Source organism: Schistocerca gregaria, chromosome 3 (assembly GCF_023897955.1).
Source record: "Schistocerca gregaria isolate iqSchGreg1 chromosome 3, iqSchGreg1.2, whole genome shotgun sequence".
Taxonomy (NCBI): Eukaryota; Metazoa; Arthropoda; class Insecta; order Orthoptera; family Acrididae; genus Schistocerca; species Schistocerca gregaria.
Window position 1 is genome coordinate 590,662,445 of NC_064922.1, and position 19,185 is coordinate 590,681,629.

The window sequence follows — 19,185 nt, forward strand, 5'->3', positions numbered from 1 at the left end:
ATGATTCACTGATGACATTGCTATCCTGAGTGATAGTGAAGAAGATTCACATGATCTGCTGAATGGAATGAACAGTCTAATGAGTACAGAATACAGACTAAGAGAAAATAAGAAAAAGATGAAAATAACGAGAAGTAGCAGAACTGAGAGCAGTGAGAAACTTAACATCAGGATTGATGGCCATGAAGTACATGAAGTTAAGGAATTCTACTACCTAGGCAGCAAAATAACCAATGACAGATGGAGCAAGGAGGACATCAAAAGCAGACTAGCACTTGCAAAAATGGCATTCCTGGCCAAGAGAAGTCTACTAGTATCAAACATAGGTGTTAATTTGAGGAAGAAATTTCTAAGAATGTATGTCTGCAGCACAGCATTGTACAGTAGTGGAACATGGACTGTGGGAAAAACAGAACAGAAGAGAATTGAAGATGTGATGCTACAGATAAATGTTGAAACTCAGGTGGAGTAATAAGGTAAGGAATGAGGAGGTTCTGCACAGAATCAGACAGGAAAGGAATATGTGGAAAACACTGACAAGGAGAAGGGAAAGGCTGAGAGGACATCTGTTAAGACATCAGGGAATAACTTCAATGGTACTTGAGGGAGCTATAGAGAGCAAAAACTGTAGAGGAAGTTTGGAACACATCCAGCAAATAATTGAGGACGTAGGTTGCAGTTCTATTCTGAGAGGTTGGCACGGGAGAGGAAGTCGTGGCTGGTCACATCAAACCAACCACAAGACTGATGACAAAAAAACACCAAGCTAATCAACAATGTCAGTATAGAAATGGCAATTAGCAATCATGATGTCATTATAGCAATTGTAAAGACGAAAGTTAACAAATCAGTCAAGAAGGCAAGGAAAGTGTTTTGGCTAGACAGAGCAGATAAGCAGTTATTAGTGTTTCACCTGGACAGTGACTTGGCATCACTCAGTTCCAATAAGATGAATGCAGAGGAATTATGGGCAAAGTTTCAGCAGATTGGCAATAGTTGTTTGGAGAGTTACATGCCTAGTAAGTGGATAAAGGATGGAAAGGACCCACCACAGTTTAATAACAAAATTCGTAGGATTCTCAGGAAGCAGAGGCTGTTGCCCTCCAGGTTCAAAAGGGGCATTTACAAATGACAACAAGCAAAGATTAGTGTGTCTGTGAAAAGATCTATGCACAAAGCATACAACAGTTACCACCGTCACATCTTAGTGAAGGATCCAGCAGAGAACTTGAGAAAATTCTGGTCATAAGCAAAATCTGTAAGTGGGTCTAAGGCTTCCATTCAGTCCCTTGCTGACCAGTCTGGTGTGGCAGTAGAAGACAGCAAAATGGAGCTGAAGTTTTAAATTTCACGTTCAAGAAATCGTTCAAGCATGAGAAACATATGTACATAGCGTCATTTGACCATTGGACAGACACCTATATGGAAAACACACAAATAAGCATATGTGGCATAGAAAAGCAACTTAAAGATTTGAAAACAAATAAATCACCAGGTCCGGATGGAATCACAGTTCGATTTTACAAACAGTGCTCTATAGCATTGGTCCCTTATACCTAGATTGCATTTATCGCGAATCTATCGCTCAGTACAGAGTTACATGGGACTGAAAAAAAGTGCAGATGACCCCAGTATATAAGGAACGTAAAAGAATGCACCCACAAAATTACAGACCAATATCCCTGACTTCTGTCTGCTGCAGAATCCTTGAATGCATTCTCATTGCAAATATAATAAACTTTCTTGAAGCTAAGCAGTCTATGCCCATGAATCAGCATGATTTTAGAAAGCATCACTTGAGCGAAACTCAACTTGCCCTTTTCTCACATGATATACTGAGAACTGTGGAGGGCAACACGCAGATTAAATATTTCTAGATTTCCAGAAAGCATTTGACACATTACCCCAGTGCAGTCTGTTAATGAAGGTATGAGCATATGGAATAAATTCAAGATATGTGAGTGGCTCATAGACTTCTTAAATAACAGAACCCAGTATACTGTCCTCGAGGGTGAGTGTTCACCAGAGATAATGGAATCATCAGGAGTGCCCCCCCCCCCCCCCCCCCTCCACCCATCCGGAAGTGTGATAGGACCGCTGTTATTCTCTATACACATACGTGATTTGGCGACGAGGGTGGACAGCAATTTGTGGTTGTTTGCTGATGATGCCATGGTGTACGGTAAGCTGTCGAAGTTGAGTGACTGTAGGAAGATACAAGATGACTTAGACAAAATTTCCAGTTGGTGTGATGGATGGCAGCTAGCCCTAAATGTGGAAAAATGTATTTTAATGACTAGGGAGAACCTAACCTGCAATGTTTGGATACAATATTGCTAGTGTTGCTTTGGTGTGTGTGCGCGAGTGTATACCTGTCCTTTTTTCCCCCTAAGGTAAGTCTTTCCGCTCCCGGGATTGGAAAGACTCCTTACCCTCTCCCTTAAAACCCACATCCTTTCATCTTTCCTTTTCCTTCCATCTTTCCTGACGAAGCAGCCGCCGGTTGTGAAAGCTCGAAATTCTGTGTGTGTGTTTGTGTGTTTTATTCATTGTGCCTATCTACCGGCGCTTTCCCGCTTGGTAAGTCTTGGAATCTTTGTTTTTAATATATTTAGTATTTGTATGTTTGCTTTTAAAGTCCTGTGTCATATACTTACATTCATGGCATGTACTAAACATTTTAAGTAATGACTAACGCAATATGGTGTCTTAAACCATTTGAACCCTTCATAGATGAAGATGGTCTAAGACTGAAAGCGGTAGATGTTAGGGTGTAAAATAAAAACAGCTGATGGTTCAAATATGCATTTTATACAGTATTACTAATGTCCAGCTTGACACAATCAAGTTGTTTAAATATATGTGTGCAACATTGCAAAGCGATATGAGGTGGAACGAGCATGTGAAAACTGTAGTAGGGAAGGCAAATGGTCAACTTCAGTTTATTGGGAGAATTTTAGGAAAGAAAGGTTCACCTGTAAAATGGTTCAAATGGCTCTGAGCACTATGGGACTTAACTTCTGAGGTCATCAGTCCCCTAGAACTTAGAACTACTTAAATCTAACAAACCTAAGGGAATCACACACATCCACGCCCGAGGCAGGATTCGAACCTGCGACGGTAGAGGTCGCGCGGTTCCAGACTGTAGGTTCACCTGTAAAGGTGACCCCATATAGGATGCTGGTGCGAGTATAGCTTGAGAGTTTGGAATCCGTACCAGGCCAGATTGAGGGAAGACATCGGAGCGATTCAGAGGATAGCTGCTATATTGGTTACTGGTAGGTACGAACAACACGTAAGTGTTACGGAGATGCTACAGGAACTCAAATGGAAATCCCTGGAGGGAAGGCAGCATTCTTTTTGGGAAAAAATATTGAAGAAATTTACGGAACAGGCATTTGAAGCTGGCTGCCGAATGATTCTGCTCCCACCAACATATATCACATGTAAGAACCATGAAGATAAGATACGAGAAATTAGGGCCCAAACAAAGGCGTGCAGACAGTCATTTTTTCCTCACTCTATTTACGAGTGGAGCAGGAGAAATGACAAGTAGTAGTACAGGGTACCCTCCATCAAGCACCTTATGGTGGCTTCTGGAGTATTTACTGTATAAAGATGTAGATTTACATAGCTGTATGGTTCTATCAGATAAATGAATTATACTGTTTCTGATAATTTTTGTGCTGTGCTTTGAAATGTAGGGTAAGGTGACCTAAATATAAGCTATTTAAAAGCAAAGAGTACCATGTACACACACACAAAAATGTAAGTTAGGAAATAAAAGCTGCTTTAAAAGACACTGTATATGATTTTTAATGTTACATATGTTGACTAAAAGAGAATAAAAACATTGTATCATTTTTTGGATTGATAATCTTAAAAATGATACAGCTGCATCAAAATATGACACACATTTGATACCCTTATGTACACTGAAGAGCAAAGGTTTAAGTCTTAAAAATGAGGTAGAGAACCCAAGAACCCCAAAACTGATACATATGTACAACAGAACTTGGGCTTTTCTGTTGAGGAGGTTTCTAAGATACTTATAGCAAAAAACGTATGTCTCAGAGTAAACTATTTCTTTGATTTCTTAATTTTTAATAATATAAATGTAACCAACAATGGATGGAAACCATTTACCATTATACTTAAAATTTTTAAAAAATGAATAGATTCATGAAAGAGAAACACTATCTTACTCCCCCCCAATGAACAAAAATAGGGACATTATACACAAAGTGATTCCATGTTTGATATTTGCCACACCACCAGAAAAATGAAGGATTTGCAATTTCCATATCACACCACTCTTATTGACAAGCAAAACATCTTATTAATTTAATTTAAAAACTATTTTGTCCACATCCACAGAATCTAGAGATATAGGTCATTTTTGTGTACTTTTTGTATGGTGCAGACATATATGCAGCTGTATGAATTCCCCTTTCCTCCTAATTTAGCCAAGATCTAATCTCCTCTACCTACATGTGCTGGGTGAATCATTACAATAATCATCTAGTGTGGGCTCTACAAAGGGATTGACATCATCCAGGCTATTGTCATTCTTCAAAGAGATGGTGCAAATAAATGTAAGAAAACTATAGGCCTATATCAAAACATTTCGTTCTACAGAATGTAACCGGTAAATATCTGTAAGAGAGAAAAGGGAAAAAGAATACTTGCAAATTTTCTTTCTCCGGTTAATATTTGAGTAAGATCATCTGCATCCACCACCAGAATCCGACACACAATCAGTAACTTGAAAACCTAGCACAGTCTATACCATCTGGCACATTAATGTCAACAATAGTGAGAAATGCAGCACAACAACTGCTGTATTATTGCCAACAACAGCAAGAAACATAATTCAGTGTATATACCTGCAATAACAAGAAGATTTTGCATAGCACTTTTAAGAATCAACAACATCACATTCTGGACCTGAGCATATCATATTTAAGGATTATATTAACTGCTTAATAACTATATCCATATAATAAACTTAACAATAATGAACAATCCAGCAGGCAGAGCTCAATATTCTGTGTTTGTAACAACTGTGTGCACATTTATTTTTAAGTCCGAAAATGCTGTTTGTCAAAATTAATTTTTTTCCTGAAAAGACAAAATTTGCAATGGCAAAACAAGTTATGACTAACCATTCCTAAACAATGGCACCATAGGCCTAAATCACAGTAGGAATATTTGTAACAATACTGTGAAAAGGATAGTTGCTACTCACCATACAGCCAAAGTTCTGAGTCGCAGTTAGGTACAACATTGCATAAGACCAATTACACAGGCCAACGATGGAAAAACTTTTTTTGCTGAAAATACATAATTCTTATGTTTTTAGGGTGGGAACTCCAAACATGATAATTAAAAACTGTATTACCCACCATTTCTTCACATTTTACAGTTAAATTTATTTAAGGGATTTTTTTAAAAGAATTTTAGAGCCTTTTTATAGTTAAAATAATTTTAAGAGGAGGTGTAATGAATGTAGATTACATTGGTAGCACTGCTGAAAAACATTTGCTGGCAAAAAAAAGGGTGACTATTTATGGGTTTACAGATGGTGTTTTGCTTACTGTCAACCTAACCTCACTATCCCGTTTCCTGCACATGTGCTCAGTACAATGTCTAATCGTGGTTGTAAAAACTCTGCTGACAGTTTGTTATATTTGTGGTAAATTTGTGATTAAAAGAATACCAAAAAAACATTACCGACTTTTGAAAAGGTTTATCTATTATACTTTGGATCTAAACTTGGTGATCAAGATAAATCTTGGGCGCCACATAAGGTAGGTTACGTGTGTGTTGAAGTTCTGAGAAAATAGTCACAAAAGGAGAAAAAAGCCTTTAGATTTGCTGTTTGTACAATAAGGAGGGAGCCAAGAAATCATTCCGATGACTGCTACTTTTGCAGTGTTCATATTACTGGTCATAATTCGAAAAACAAGAAGGTAATAAATTACCCTAGCCTTCCATCCGCCAGTAGGACATGGTGTAGATTTGCCGATTCCTGAACCATCAGATGATTTAATTGCTATTCGAACAGAAGTATTTTCTGATGTACAATGTGATTTAGAGGAACCAGATGATGATGAATTCGATTGTAATACAGAAAGTCTAGAGCCCAAATTGTTTACTCAGACCAAGCTTAATGATTTGGTTAGGGATCTGGGCTTAACAGAAGAAAAAGCTGAGTTGCTTGGCTCTAGATTACAAGGAAAGAACTTATTAACAGTTGGAACCATCATATACATGTATAGAAAGAGAGAGCAGCAATTTTCCAAGTTTTTTCAACAAGATGATGATTTAGTGTACTGCTCAGACATTCGTGGTTTGATGAATGAGTTTGGTACTGAATACAAAAAGGAAGACTGGAGGCTGTTTGCTGATTCATCCAAAACTAGTATAAAGGTTACAATGGTAACATGTATGCATCTATACCTGTTGGACATTCTGTAGATGAAAGAAAAATATGAAAACCTAGAAATAATGCTAAATAAAGTAGGCTATTCTGCTCATGATTGGATGATATGTGGCAATCTAAAAGTAACATGAATGCTCCTTGGTCAGCAAGGTGGCTTTACCAAATTTCCATGTTTCTTGTGTGAATGGGACAGTAGGGCTAGGAATCAACACTGCTGCAGAAAGAACTGGCCTGTGAGGGAGCCTTTAAAACCTGGTGAGAAGAACATTCTAAGCAAAAACCTTGTAGCTTCAAAAAATGTACTCCTACCACCTCCACATATAAAGTTAGGCCCAATGAAACAGTTTGTAAAGGCTTTGCCTAAAGATGGACTATGTTTTAGGTATCTCTGCCAAAAGTTTCCACACCTTTCAGAAGCTAAACTAAAAGAAGGCGTCTTTGTCAGACCTGACATTAGAAAATTGATGTTTGATGTTAACTTTGAATCTACAACGACCTTAAATGAGAAAGAAGCACGAGTGTCATTGAAGCAAGTTGTTACAAAGTATTAAGGACATGAAAAAGAACCAGAATATGTTTCTATTATAGCTACAGTGTTAAAGAAGTTTAAAACTTTAGGATGTTTAATGAGCCTGAAAGTTCACTTTTTGAACAGTCACCTCGATTACTTCCTGGACAATATGGGAGATGTTGGTGAGGGGCAACGAGAGCGTTTTCACCAGGACATTAAAGTGATGGAAAAAAGCTACCAAGGCAGCTGGAACACCAACATGATGGGGGACTACAGTGTATCACTTCACCGAGAAGTTCAGCAAGTGTCCCATCATAGAAAAAGCTACACAAAAAGCTTCAAAGAAAAAAGAGAAAGAAAATAAAACCAATTCCAGCTGACAAATGAAACCTCTATTAACACATATCATTGTTTTAAGAAGCTTACTGTAAATACAAACTATGCTTATGTTGTAACAAAGCAATTAATTAATTTCCCTGATTACAGTATAGCATAGGATTTTTATACTATATAATAAAAAGCATACTGTTCGAAAACTATGGGTGATATAAAAAAATTAAGGCTAGCTTTGGATTCAGCTCACAAAAATCTATAAAGATCAGCTATCAAAGTAAAAAAAAAGGTTTTTCATAAAAATGTTTTCATTTGCCCTGTGTAACTTTTAATAACTGTTGGTGCATTTACTAACTGTCAGAAAGTAATAGGAATATATGTGGTAGGTATGGTTTTATTATAAACAGACTGGGTGCCTTTTAAGATTTTAACTGTGTCTGTTTTAGGACACATTACCCTAATTGTACAGTTTCCTTACGAATCATTAATGTACTTGTAAATTACCCATTCTGACCTGTTCCATTCCTTTGCGCTATATACTGAACACATAGAATATGTCTGTAGGTGTGTTAAACGCTTTATAGTATCGAGGGATGTTGGGATGAAGCAATTTCATGAGAGAGAGGTAACTACAAATTTACTATGGGACTGGGCTAAGAGATATGCAAGCAAGTATATTACTGAAATACACTTGAACATGTCAATATCACTAGGAAAAAATACTGTGTGAATAAAGAACTGTGAGATGAATAAAGATAAGCAGTGACTGCACAAAGGAGACACTGAGCACTGCTTAAGGACATACGCATTATGTTTAACACTGCAGCTTTCAGATTTCAAACTGAAGTCATTCATCAATGATCAGAATTTTTTTATGCTGAGAGGTCATGTTTAACAATTTCATTTTTTATCTTCAAGATGACATCATACAAGTGACCAGAGATGATATAACCCACTGTTCTCAAATCACGAATCAGTTTTTATGTGGAAACAGTAGATTATGTTTAGTGTAGGTTCATGTGTTTTACCAAACAATGGAAAATACAGGATGGGCTGTAACAGTATTACAAAAAGGACAGTTGCTACTCACCATATGGTGGAGATGCTGAGTTGTAGATAGGTGCAACAAAAAGGCTGTCAAAAGTGAGCTCTTGGCCAACAAGGACTGTATACACACACACACACACACACACACACACACACACACACACACACACACACACGTAAACACAGCTCTCACACATACGACCACAACACACACACACACACACACACACACACACACACACACACACACACACACGTAAACACAGCTCTCACACATACGACCACAGTCTCTGGCAACTGAAGCCAGTCTTCAGTCTGGTTTCAGCTGCCAGAGACTGTGGTCATGTGTGTGTGAGTTGCATTTCCGTGAGTGCGTGTTGTCTATTACTTTCCGACATTCTTTTCATTGTACTATTTGCGACTCAGCATCTCTGCTTCATGTGCTTTATTCCACACTTGTTGAGCTTGTACATGTAATCAAATGCAGTGGTTGGTGGTTAAGTTCATTTATAGTTTAATAACAGGGGCAGGAAATTACTGAGAAAGAAGATACACATGCACTGCAGGTTGGGATGGGCTCATGATGAAGGCAATGAGCATCAGTATTTTTTTTCCCCCCCAACAGTCATTAAAAATTATTGGTCTTATGCAAAGTTAGTCATCTGTGTAGAAGTTTATTGGCTGCACTGGTACTATAATGGTTAAGAGTTACAGGTTGAAATTTGGAATTTATGTAGTTATGAAAACCACACTACAATTCCTCTACTGAAATGTCACATGGAGAAATATCTTTCACTATCTATATTTCTGAGGCTCTGGGGATAGATGAGGTCAGGTGAATTTTACATTTCTTCCTGGCTTGCGGATTTGCTATAAATAAATAGTTTTGGGCAAAACCCAATTATGATAAGAATGAATATATCACATGAAACAGACAGAAGATATCGAAAAAGTTAAAAGATAAACATCATAATTTGTGATGGGACTGTTTGGTACTCAGTAAACTGAAATCATCCAGTACCCAAAAACAGAAACATGGGCAGCTTATGTAGGGCAACTCTTGAATTTTAAGAATGTGCCTTCATGGAAGTGTGAAAACACACACACACACACACACACACACACACACACACACACACACACGCACACGCACACACACACACACACACAAAATCACGCAAAAGCATGGTCACTGCATTTGAGAAACAAAACCCCGAACATAAGTCTATGGTAATTACTTTTTGCAAATGAATCCATGCATGCTATCAATGGGTGTGTACCAAGCAACACTGTCTGAGTTTCTGTTATACACAATGTAGCGTACTGCTGAATGCGAGTACACATGCTATATAAATATATTGTCCTTATATGATACATCTTGAAATGAAGATAATTAATGATAACTGTTCTAATATTGAGGAGCCGAACAAGAAATTGAATTTAGAAAGCAAAATAGCTGTACCATTCACAGATTTTTCTCCTACCTCCCTCTTATGCCTCTCTTCTTCCAGCTTCCGCCGTTCTTCCTCACGACGTTTGCGTTCCTCAGCTTGACGTTGCTGTTCTTCCCTCTGTTCACGTTCCCAAAACTGGTCGCGCTCGTGAACATCAATTTCTTGGCGTGGGATAACACGTTTGTATGTGGTTCCCTGAAAGCCAAACACATAAATTTTTTTTTAAGGCATAATTTATAAGGTTCATTCATTGCCTTATATCATAAATTTTAGTATTCCTATTCAGTGATTAACATTTCTTAGGAGATAATTAAGGACACTTACAATAGCAAGATTAACCTCTCTTGTAAAACTCAATTACTACTGCACACTGACAGCGCTTCAGTACATCCATATAATGATAATAATTCTATGAAACTCTCTCTTTTGCAGGAACTAAAGAACAAATAATTACACACAAATCTACTCACAACAGGTCCAGCATCATTTGTGTTGTCGGCTCTTTCCTTAAAGCTATATGCTGAGCCTGTGGATTTGGCTACTTTTTCAATTATGAGTTGGGGGTCCACTTCTTCCTCATTTCGTGCATTCATGGTAACGTGAGCACCCTTGAAAAAGGCAGCCACATCACGAACATGGTTGGCACATGTCCCCTTGCGTCCCAATGGTGCACCTTCACCTTGCTAAGGAAATTTAATTAAAAAAATACTAAGTATATGGCAAAATTAAGACAAGTCTGTTTTGCATATTTACTGTTTTCTTTCATTCACTGTACATATTTACTGTTTTCTTTCATTCACTGTACTGGGTACTACTATTACATCTACTTCTATCTGATTACTCTGCAATGCACACTTAAGTGTTTTGCAGAGGATACACAGAATCACTTTCAGACTGTTCCACTCTTGAAAAGCACATGGGCAAAATACATATCTACATATTTCCATGTGAGTTTTGAGTTCTCTCATTTTATTACGATGGTTATTTCTCCGTGTGTAGGTTGTAGTCAACAAAATCTTTTGCATTCAGGGGAGAAAGTTGGTGATCAATATGTTGTAAAAAAATCCTGTTGCAGTGAAAAATGTTTTTATTTTAATGACTGTCATCCCAACTCACGTATCATATCTGTGGTACTTCCTGTCCCCTATTTCATGATAATGAAATGGCACAAAACTCTGCCACAGACCAAAGCCATAACCTGGCCGCCATCACTGCCACTAGCTGTGGATGGAGATATGGTGCTGCAGCAACCCTTTGTTTGGGGCCACTTTTGCAATGACCTCCATCCAAGTAACACCATCCACACCTAGAAAGCTGGCTCTGTTCAAGATGTTTCAATACTACACAGAAACATGGATTCTTCTGGAGGGGTCAGTGCCAGACAGTGGCATTTAAACTGCTGGAGCCAGCCCATCATCAGCTGGGTCACTTAATGACACACAGCCTGTGTCATTTGACATCATACTACTGATGCAGCTGCCACTGATGCCTCCAGAACACAAACTACCAACCACTGACTGACTGCCTGGGCTCCTCACAATCTCTGCAACCCCCCTCCCGCACTTGATCCCATTCACGATGTCGAGGAGGTTCTACTGGTGGTTGTCAGAAACACTGTATGTAGCCTGCCAGAAGTTGTGTTATACATAATCAACAATAAATAAAACCTCTTGCCCAGGTCTGGAGGCACTCCTTGGCACCTTCTGACCACTGACTGAAGTGGTGAAGGAAAGTACTCATCTCAGGTGGTGTAAGCACAGGTCAAGATCAGTACCAACACCCCAGATTTTGAGAAGAAATTGGACTATTCAAAGTAAACAAAGCACCAGACTTTAATAGCATTCCTTTTAGACTCCATGGCCTACACACTGCAGAAATAGCTCCTTCACTAGCTTGTGTCTATTAAGAATTACCTATGCAGTAAACAGACATATGCAACTGGAAAGGAACATGTCACTAACTTTCTTCTTTTTTTTCCTTTAAAGAAAAAAGGGGGCTGGTGATGACACACACACAAAATTATACATCATTATTGCTAACATATGTCTGCTCCAAGATTCTAGATATTATAAACTTGAACGTTATCGTCAGCCTGATGAAAAAGAAGATTTTCTCAGATAATCAGTTTGAACTGAGGTATAATGTGATGCCTTGATAATAATACTTGTAGGTGAACAGGTAGTTTCAGTGTTACCAGATTTCTAAATTATGTCTAATTGCAGATTGACAATGTTGACTTATAGCCAAGATTAAATTAGATTACATTACACTGAGGTGACAGGAATCATGGAATACTTCCTAATTCTGTGTTGGACCTCCTTTTGTCTGGCATAGTGTAGCAGCTCCATGTGGCATCAGCTCAACAAGCCGCTGTAAGTCCCCTGCAGAAATATGAGTCATGCTGCCTCTATAGCTGTCTATAATTGCGAAAGTGTTGCTTGTGCAGGATTTTGTGCATGAACCGACCTCGAGATATGTCTCATAAATGTTCAATTGGATTAATGTTGAGCAATGTGGATGGCCAAATCATTTGCTCGAAGTGTCCAGAATAGCCCAGTAACATGGTGCATTGTCACCCATAAAAATTCCATCTTTTTTGGGTACATAAGATCCATGAATGGCTGCAAATGGTCTCCAAGTAACCAAACATAGTCATTTGCAGTCAGTGATTGATTCAGTTGGAACAGAGGACACAGTAAATTCCATGTAAACATAGTCCAGGCCATTATGGAGCCATCGCTGCCTTGCGCAGGGCCTTGTTGACAACTAGGGTCTACAGCTCATGGGTTCTGCACCACACTCGAACCCTACCATCAGCTCTTACCAACTGAAATTGGGACTCATCTGTTCAGGCCACAGTTTTCCAGTTGGCTAGGGTCCAAATGATATGATCATGAGTCCAGGAGAGGCACTGCCCGCGATGTCATGCTGTTAGCGAAGGCACTCTCATCAGTAGTCTGCTGCCACAGACCATCAACAACAAATTTTGATGCCCTATCCTAACAGATACGTCTCTTGTACATGCCACATAGATTTCTGCAGTTATTTCACACAGCGTTTCTTGTGTGCTAACACTGACAACTCTATGCAAATGCCACTGTCGTCAGTCATTAAGTGAAGGCCGTTGGCCACTGCACTGTCCATGGTGAGATGTAATGCCTGAAATTTGGTAGTCTCAGCACACTCCTGACACAATGGATCTCAAAATATTAAATTCCCCAACAATTTCCAAACTGGAATGTCCTGTGTGTCTAGCTCCAGCTACCATTCCACATTCAAAGTCTCCTAATTCCTGGTGTGTGGTCATAATAATGGCAGACACGATTTTACACAAATCATCTGAGTACAAATGACAGCTCCGCCAATGCACTGTGCTTTTATACCTTGTGTATGTGATACTACTGCCAACAATTACGTTTGATACTACTGCCATCTGTATATGTACATCTTAGTATCCAATAATATGTCTGCTTGTGTCTATGTATGTGCGGATGGATATGTGTGTGTGTGTGCGCGAGTGTACACCTGTCCTTTTTTTCCCCTAAGGGAAGTCTTTCCGCTCCCGGGATTGGAATGACTCCTTACCCTCTCCCTTAAAACCCACATCCTTTCATTTTTCCCTCTCCTTCCCTCTTTCCTGACGAAGCAACTGCCAGTTGCGAAAGCTCGTAATTCTGTGTGTGTGTTTGTGTGTTTTGTTCATGTGCCTGTCTGCCGGCGCTTTCCCGCTTGGTAAGTCTTGGAATCTTTGTTTTTAGTATCCAATAACTTATTTTTCACCTGGGTGCAGATGTACATCTCGTACTATAGAGCCACAGTTAGGAGATCCCAACTGTGGCTCTATAGTACGAGATGTACATCTGCACCCAGGATGCTGTGGAACATGCCAGAAAACAAGAATATGTAATAAATATTTAAAACGAGAAAAAATATATGCTAATGTACCTTCCACAAATCCCTAGGGAAATTGTCCGCTCATAGGTGTGGAATAAGTCAAAAAATCCCAAATACGTCTTCATGTAAATGGTAATAACAAAAATGTTACTAAACATGTAAATTTTCAAAACATTGACGAGATACATCAGATAATTCTTAGGCTATTGTATGCAAGTGTTAGCGAACAGAAAAATCAGATTACATCACTTATTTACATCAATCACATTAATGCACTGAAAATATACGTCAGTTATGGATTTTTATGTAACACTCACCACATAATTTCAATGCATGCAACACAGAAACAGGTAACAGAAAAAGAACATCCACACTATCTTTCAAGCACTTGCTCTTTTTCTAGCAGAAGTACACACATTCACACACAAACATGGAGACACCCAAACACACACTTCTGTGCCACAGTATGACTGATTATTGATACTCAATTACTGAAAGCAGCTGCCTGAGCTGATGGAGATGGGAGGGGATAGGGAATGACGGGCTACAAGGAAGGGGGGTAGGTCTTTGGACAGATAACTCCACGTCCACACAACAAGGTGAAAAAAGTACTGAGAGTAGAATAAAAAGAGATGTAGGAAGAGGGAGAGAGTGAATGGGAGGGGAAAGGAATGGTAAAAAAGGAGAGAAAGGTGAAAGTGAAGAAGGGCGGAGGCGAGAGGGCAGGGAGGTGGGGGAGGGGAATGAGAGCGGGATGGGAGCTGGGAGGAGGGTGGAGGGAGTGAGGGAGAAAGAGAGTGCCCACATGATGTTGGGGGGGGGGGGGGGGGGGGGGATGGACAGAGGATAGAAAGGAAAAGGTAAGGTGAGGCAGTGAGAACATATTAATAGAGGTTTAGGCAAGGATGAGGGTGACAATGCAGGATATGCTGGGAGATGATGCCCATCTCTGTAATTCAGGTAAATGTGTGTTGGATGGGATTATCCAAAAGGCCCACCAGTTCCTTTACACAGAGTCACAGAGTAAAAGAAACTCAGAAATCCTTAACAAACTCCAATGTGAGATGTTATATGATGGTTACTGTGCAGTGTGGAAAGAGTTACTCCAAAAAATTAAAAAGACCCTGTTCCAAAATGAGCCATGATATACACACTTTCTGACCAAAAAGTATCCGGACACCTGTTGGCGGACATTAATATGAGGTGCATCCACCATTCCTCTTCATGACAGCTTGAATCCTGCTGGAGGCACTTTCAATGAGGTGTCTGAATGTCTGTGGAGGAATGGCAGCCCATTCTCCCTCAACAACCAAAACCAGAAAAGGTAGAGGGGTCAGATAATGAGGTCTAGAGTGAATTCAATGTTCTAACTCATCTCAGAGGTACTCTATTGGGTTCAGGTCAGAACTCTGGACAGGCAAGTCCATTTCAGGAATGTTATTGTACACAACTACTGCCTCACAGGTGCTGCATTATGATAAGGTGCACTGTCGTACTGGTATAAACAATGTCTTTAAACCGTTGCTCTATTGTACGCAGCACACAAGGCTGTAAAATGTCTGTTCATATCCTTGTGCACTTTGCATTTTGTTAAGCACACTAATGTCATTACATCCTAATCATGAAATGCATGCCCACTCCATAATGCCATTTCCTCTGTGCTCCACTGATGACACTACACGTGACGGCAGGTAACGTTCTCCAAGCATCTGTCACACCCAAACACTTTCATTGGATGGCCACAGGATATAGTGTGATTCATCACTCCAAACCACTCATTTGCAGTCTTCCACTGACCAATGGTATCACTCTTTACACCACCTCAAGTGTCATTTGGCTTAACTACAGAACTATGTGGCTTATGAGGAGCTGCTCGACCATTGTATCCCCCCATCCCCTCGCCTTTAACTACCTACACAAAGTCCTAGTGCTTGGATTTGTCACGTGACATCCAATGACTAGTCCAGGTTGGAAGTTACTTAGCTTTCCAACTGGACTCATTCTGCTGTTACTGCTTCTCTACTAACAAAACAATATTTCCAGCCTCTTTTATTGGCAAGTCTGTCTCCCATAACATCTATCACTTTCACAATCACATAAGGTGTCTTGAGTGTTTTGATCAGATAGTGTGTTAGTTCCTGTAATTCACATCATTTCACATGCCCATGAGGCAAAATTAGAGAAATCTGTGAATATGCATGATAGTATAGACAATCTTTCTTATTGTGCACTGCCTGTAAATAGAACTGGAAAAGGGGAGGAAAGGAATGATTCTGCTGCACCATGTATCCTCTGTCACATACCTAATAGTGCCTTGCATCACACACATGTACATGCAGTTACCAAACTCTTTATGTTACCTTTAGTAGAAGTACTGGTTTTATGAAGTAATGTTTGAGTCACTTTGATGTATATCTTTGCATCTGTAGATCTTCATAAAGGAAAGCTAAAAGTAACATGAATGACTGCCTTCATACAGCAAGCTACTAATTTTCCCATGTATTGAAGACTCATGTATCACCACAAGTCTCAGATGCCTATTTTTTCATATTATTTGGGGATACTGGAAGAGGGAATTTACTCAGCAGCTTTGTCAGTCATAACTGGTGGACCTCACATCCAAAAATTGTCAGCACTTAGTTTGAATGTGATTTGTTTTAAATCAAACATGGCAACAACACAAGAGATGCAGGACACAAAAATAAATAAATAAATAAATATTAACTTGCCTGTAGCTGTTCTTCCCCTATATTAAAAGACTAATTAATTAATTGTCATGAATAAATTATATATTGTCATGAATAAATTATATAATCCACAAAAATATTAACAGCACGGCCTATTTTAGTTTTTCACATAATAGGCCACAGTTGTGAAGAATAAATAGATAAATAATCAACTGTACAAAAATTAGTCTTCTAGCAAACTGTATATGACTTGAGATTTCTTATTTCATACTGTAATACTACATTGCATGTAGTACCATCTTATACAATGTCTTCCAGTTAAGCAAAAAAGTTATTTATTACTAGTTTAGCACTCTTGGGCCTGTTCCCTTTAAGACTTTTCCACTTTAGCTCACTGCTCTTGTGGCAATCTCCCAGCCCCCCTCTAAGCTGTTGCCATCTGTCACAGATGCAAATGTACCATGCAATCAATAGTTTTTGCAAGTTTTCTTTGTATTCCTGCTTCCCGCAGTCATTTCCCCTCTGTATAGATCAGCAAGAAGAGATCTCTGTTTTTTATGCACCTAACAGTGACTCAGCACTTTGATTTAAAAGTGTGTGGTGGTATGTTTTTTAAGTCATTATTTTTCACAAAATACTTTATATAACAATAATTAAATCTATTGAATTCACAGAAGCTTCTTCATCTGATTTACCACATGTATGAGATCCTGAATGGCAATATAGAATATTTCATAATTTTTGGAAGCAACTATGAATTTTATTCAGAGAGTTTTAGTATTATTACATTCACAAGAGTATAAATACATAGGACATGAGGTAGAAATTACATTAAAATTAATTCCAATTTTATAGAAAATATTTCTATATGACAGTCAGATATAGTACTTACCCAGTTTATAAGGACACATTTTGGCAAGCTAGTCTTAGGATCTTGAACACGACAGAAAGCATACATAATCTTGCCACTGTTTAGATCCTCTGTCATTTCTTCTATGCCTCCAGCTGCATTCAAACATCAGTTTGTTAAGTTGACACAAACATAGGACACACAAAGACAGAGCTTAAATCTTAACTATACATTGGATTCTCCTGACTATGACAATATGTTCCCCAATGGAGTTGCACAGACTGTTGATCACTATACTGTTAAGCATGTCATAATAAGAAAATAGAATATTTTATAATGTTACAGAGGACTGTGAAGACCCAATTCTCTCAATGTAACAATTATAGTGGGAGCACACAGTTTAGTAAACAAGTGTTTTGATTACTATAGCTGAAAGAAAAAACAATGTTAACACAGTAAAGACAGTACTTCATGACGAGTCAAATAAAGCACACACGCTAAACAAGTGATCATTACTTTACTTTGGCAATTTCTTCAACGGCACCATTCTAAGAAAGTTTACATTTTTAATGCTAGTTAGTTTTTCACAACTTTGCATTTTATATATATATATATATATATATATATATATATATATATATATATATATATATATATATATATATATATATTAAAAACAAAGATTCCAAGACTTACCAAGCGGGAAAGCGCCGGCAGACAGGCACATGAACAAAACACACACACACAGAATTACTGGTTTCGCAACCGATGGTTGCTTCTTCAGGAAGGAGAGGGAAAGACGAAAGGATGTGGGTTTTAAGGGGGAGGGTAAGGAGTCATTCCAATCCCGGGAGCGGAAAGACTTCCCTTAGGGGAAAAAAAGGACAGATGTACACTCGCGCACACACACACACACACACACACACACACACACACACACACACACATATCCATCCGCACATACACAGACACAAGCAGACATATTTAAAGGCAAAGAGTTAGGGCAGAGATGTCAGTCGAGGCGGAAGTACAGAGGCAAAGAAGTTGTTGAAAGACAGGTGAGGTATGAGCGGCGGCAACTTGAAATTAGCGGAGGTTGAGGCCTGGCGGATATCGAGAAGAGAGGATATACTGAAGGGCGAGTTCCCATCTCCAGAGTTCGGATAGGTTGGTGTTGGTGGGAAGTATCCAGATAACTCGGACGGTGTAACACTGTGCCAAGATGTGCTGGCCGTGCATCAAGGCATGTTTAGCCACAGGGTGATCCTCATTACCAACAAACACTGTCTGCCTGTGTCCATTCATGCGAATGGACAGTTTGTTGCTGGTCATTCCCACATAGAAAGCGTCACAGTGCAGGCAGGTCAGTTGGTAAATCACGTGGGTGCTTTCACATGTGGCTCTCCCTTTGATCGTGTATCCCTATGAAATCCCCAAACCACCTTCCCTACCCTCTGGCTCCTACCCTTGTAACCGCCCCCGGTGTAAAACCTGTCCTATGCACCCTCCCACCACCACCTACTCCAGTCCTGTAACCCGGAAGGTTTTTTTTTCAAAAAAATCTCGAAAGAAAAAAAATTTTGTAAATGTATTCAAAGGACTGGTTATCTCCTGGCAGGTTATGAAAATGAGGCTAACAATTGTTTGATGAAGAAATAATATCGTTTAAACCTGTGGGAAGCTGCTAAAAAATGATCGGTTATGTGGGAAAAACGGGAATGGAAATAAAACGAAAGTTGTTGGAAATAGCTGAGATGGTTGTTTAATGGGTGAAAGGAACTGAAGCTGTGAAATAGTATTCACGAGTTTACACGAGATCTTTGTAAACTTGGAACAGTGGATTATATAGCAGCGGTTATGTTGTTAGCCCGGTTGCGAAAGCTAGAAATTCTGTGTGTGTGTTTTATTTATTGTGCCTATCTGCCGGCGCTTTCCCGCTTGGTAAGTCTTGGAATCTTTGTTTT

The 19,185-nt window shown here is 39.1% G+C and overlaps 1 protein-coding gene across 2 annotated transcripts in view; it reads right to left on the reverse strand.

Moving 5' to 3' along the window:
* The window catches only part of LOC126354259 (drebrin-like protein), a 211,260-nt gene that overhangs the window by 128,945 nt on the left and 63,130 nt on the right, over positions 1–19,185 (reverse strand). For both annotated transcript variants that reach the window (XM_050003778.1, XM_050003779.1), the window contains exons 3-5: positions 17,264–17,376; positions 10,261–10,473; positions 9,821–9,985 (exon numbers count right to left, since the gene is read on the reverse strand). In XM_050003778.1, coding sequence (XP_049859735.1) covers positions 9,821–9,985; positions 10,261–10,473; positions 17,264–17,376 — 491 coding nt within the window. The remainder of the gene's footprint in view (positions 1–9,820; positions 9,986–10,260; positions 10,474–17,263; positions 17,377–19,185) is intronic.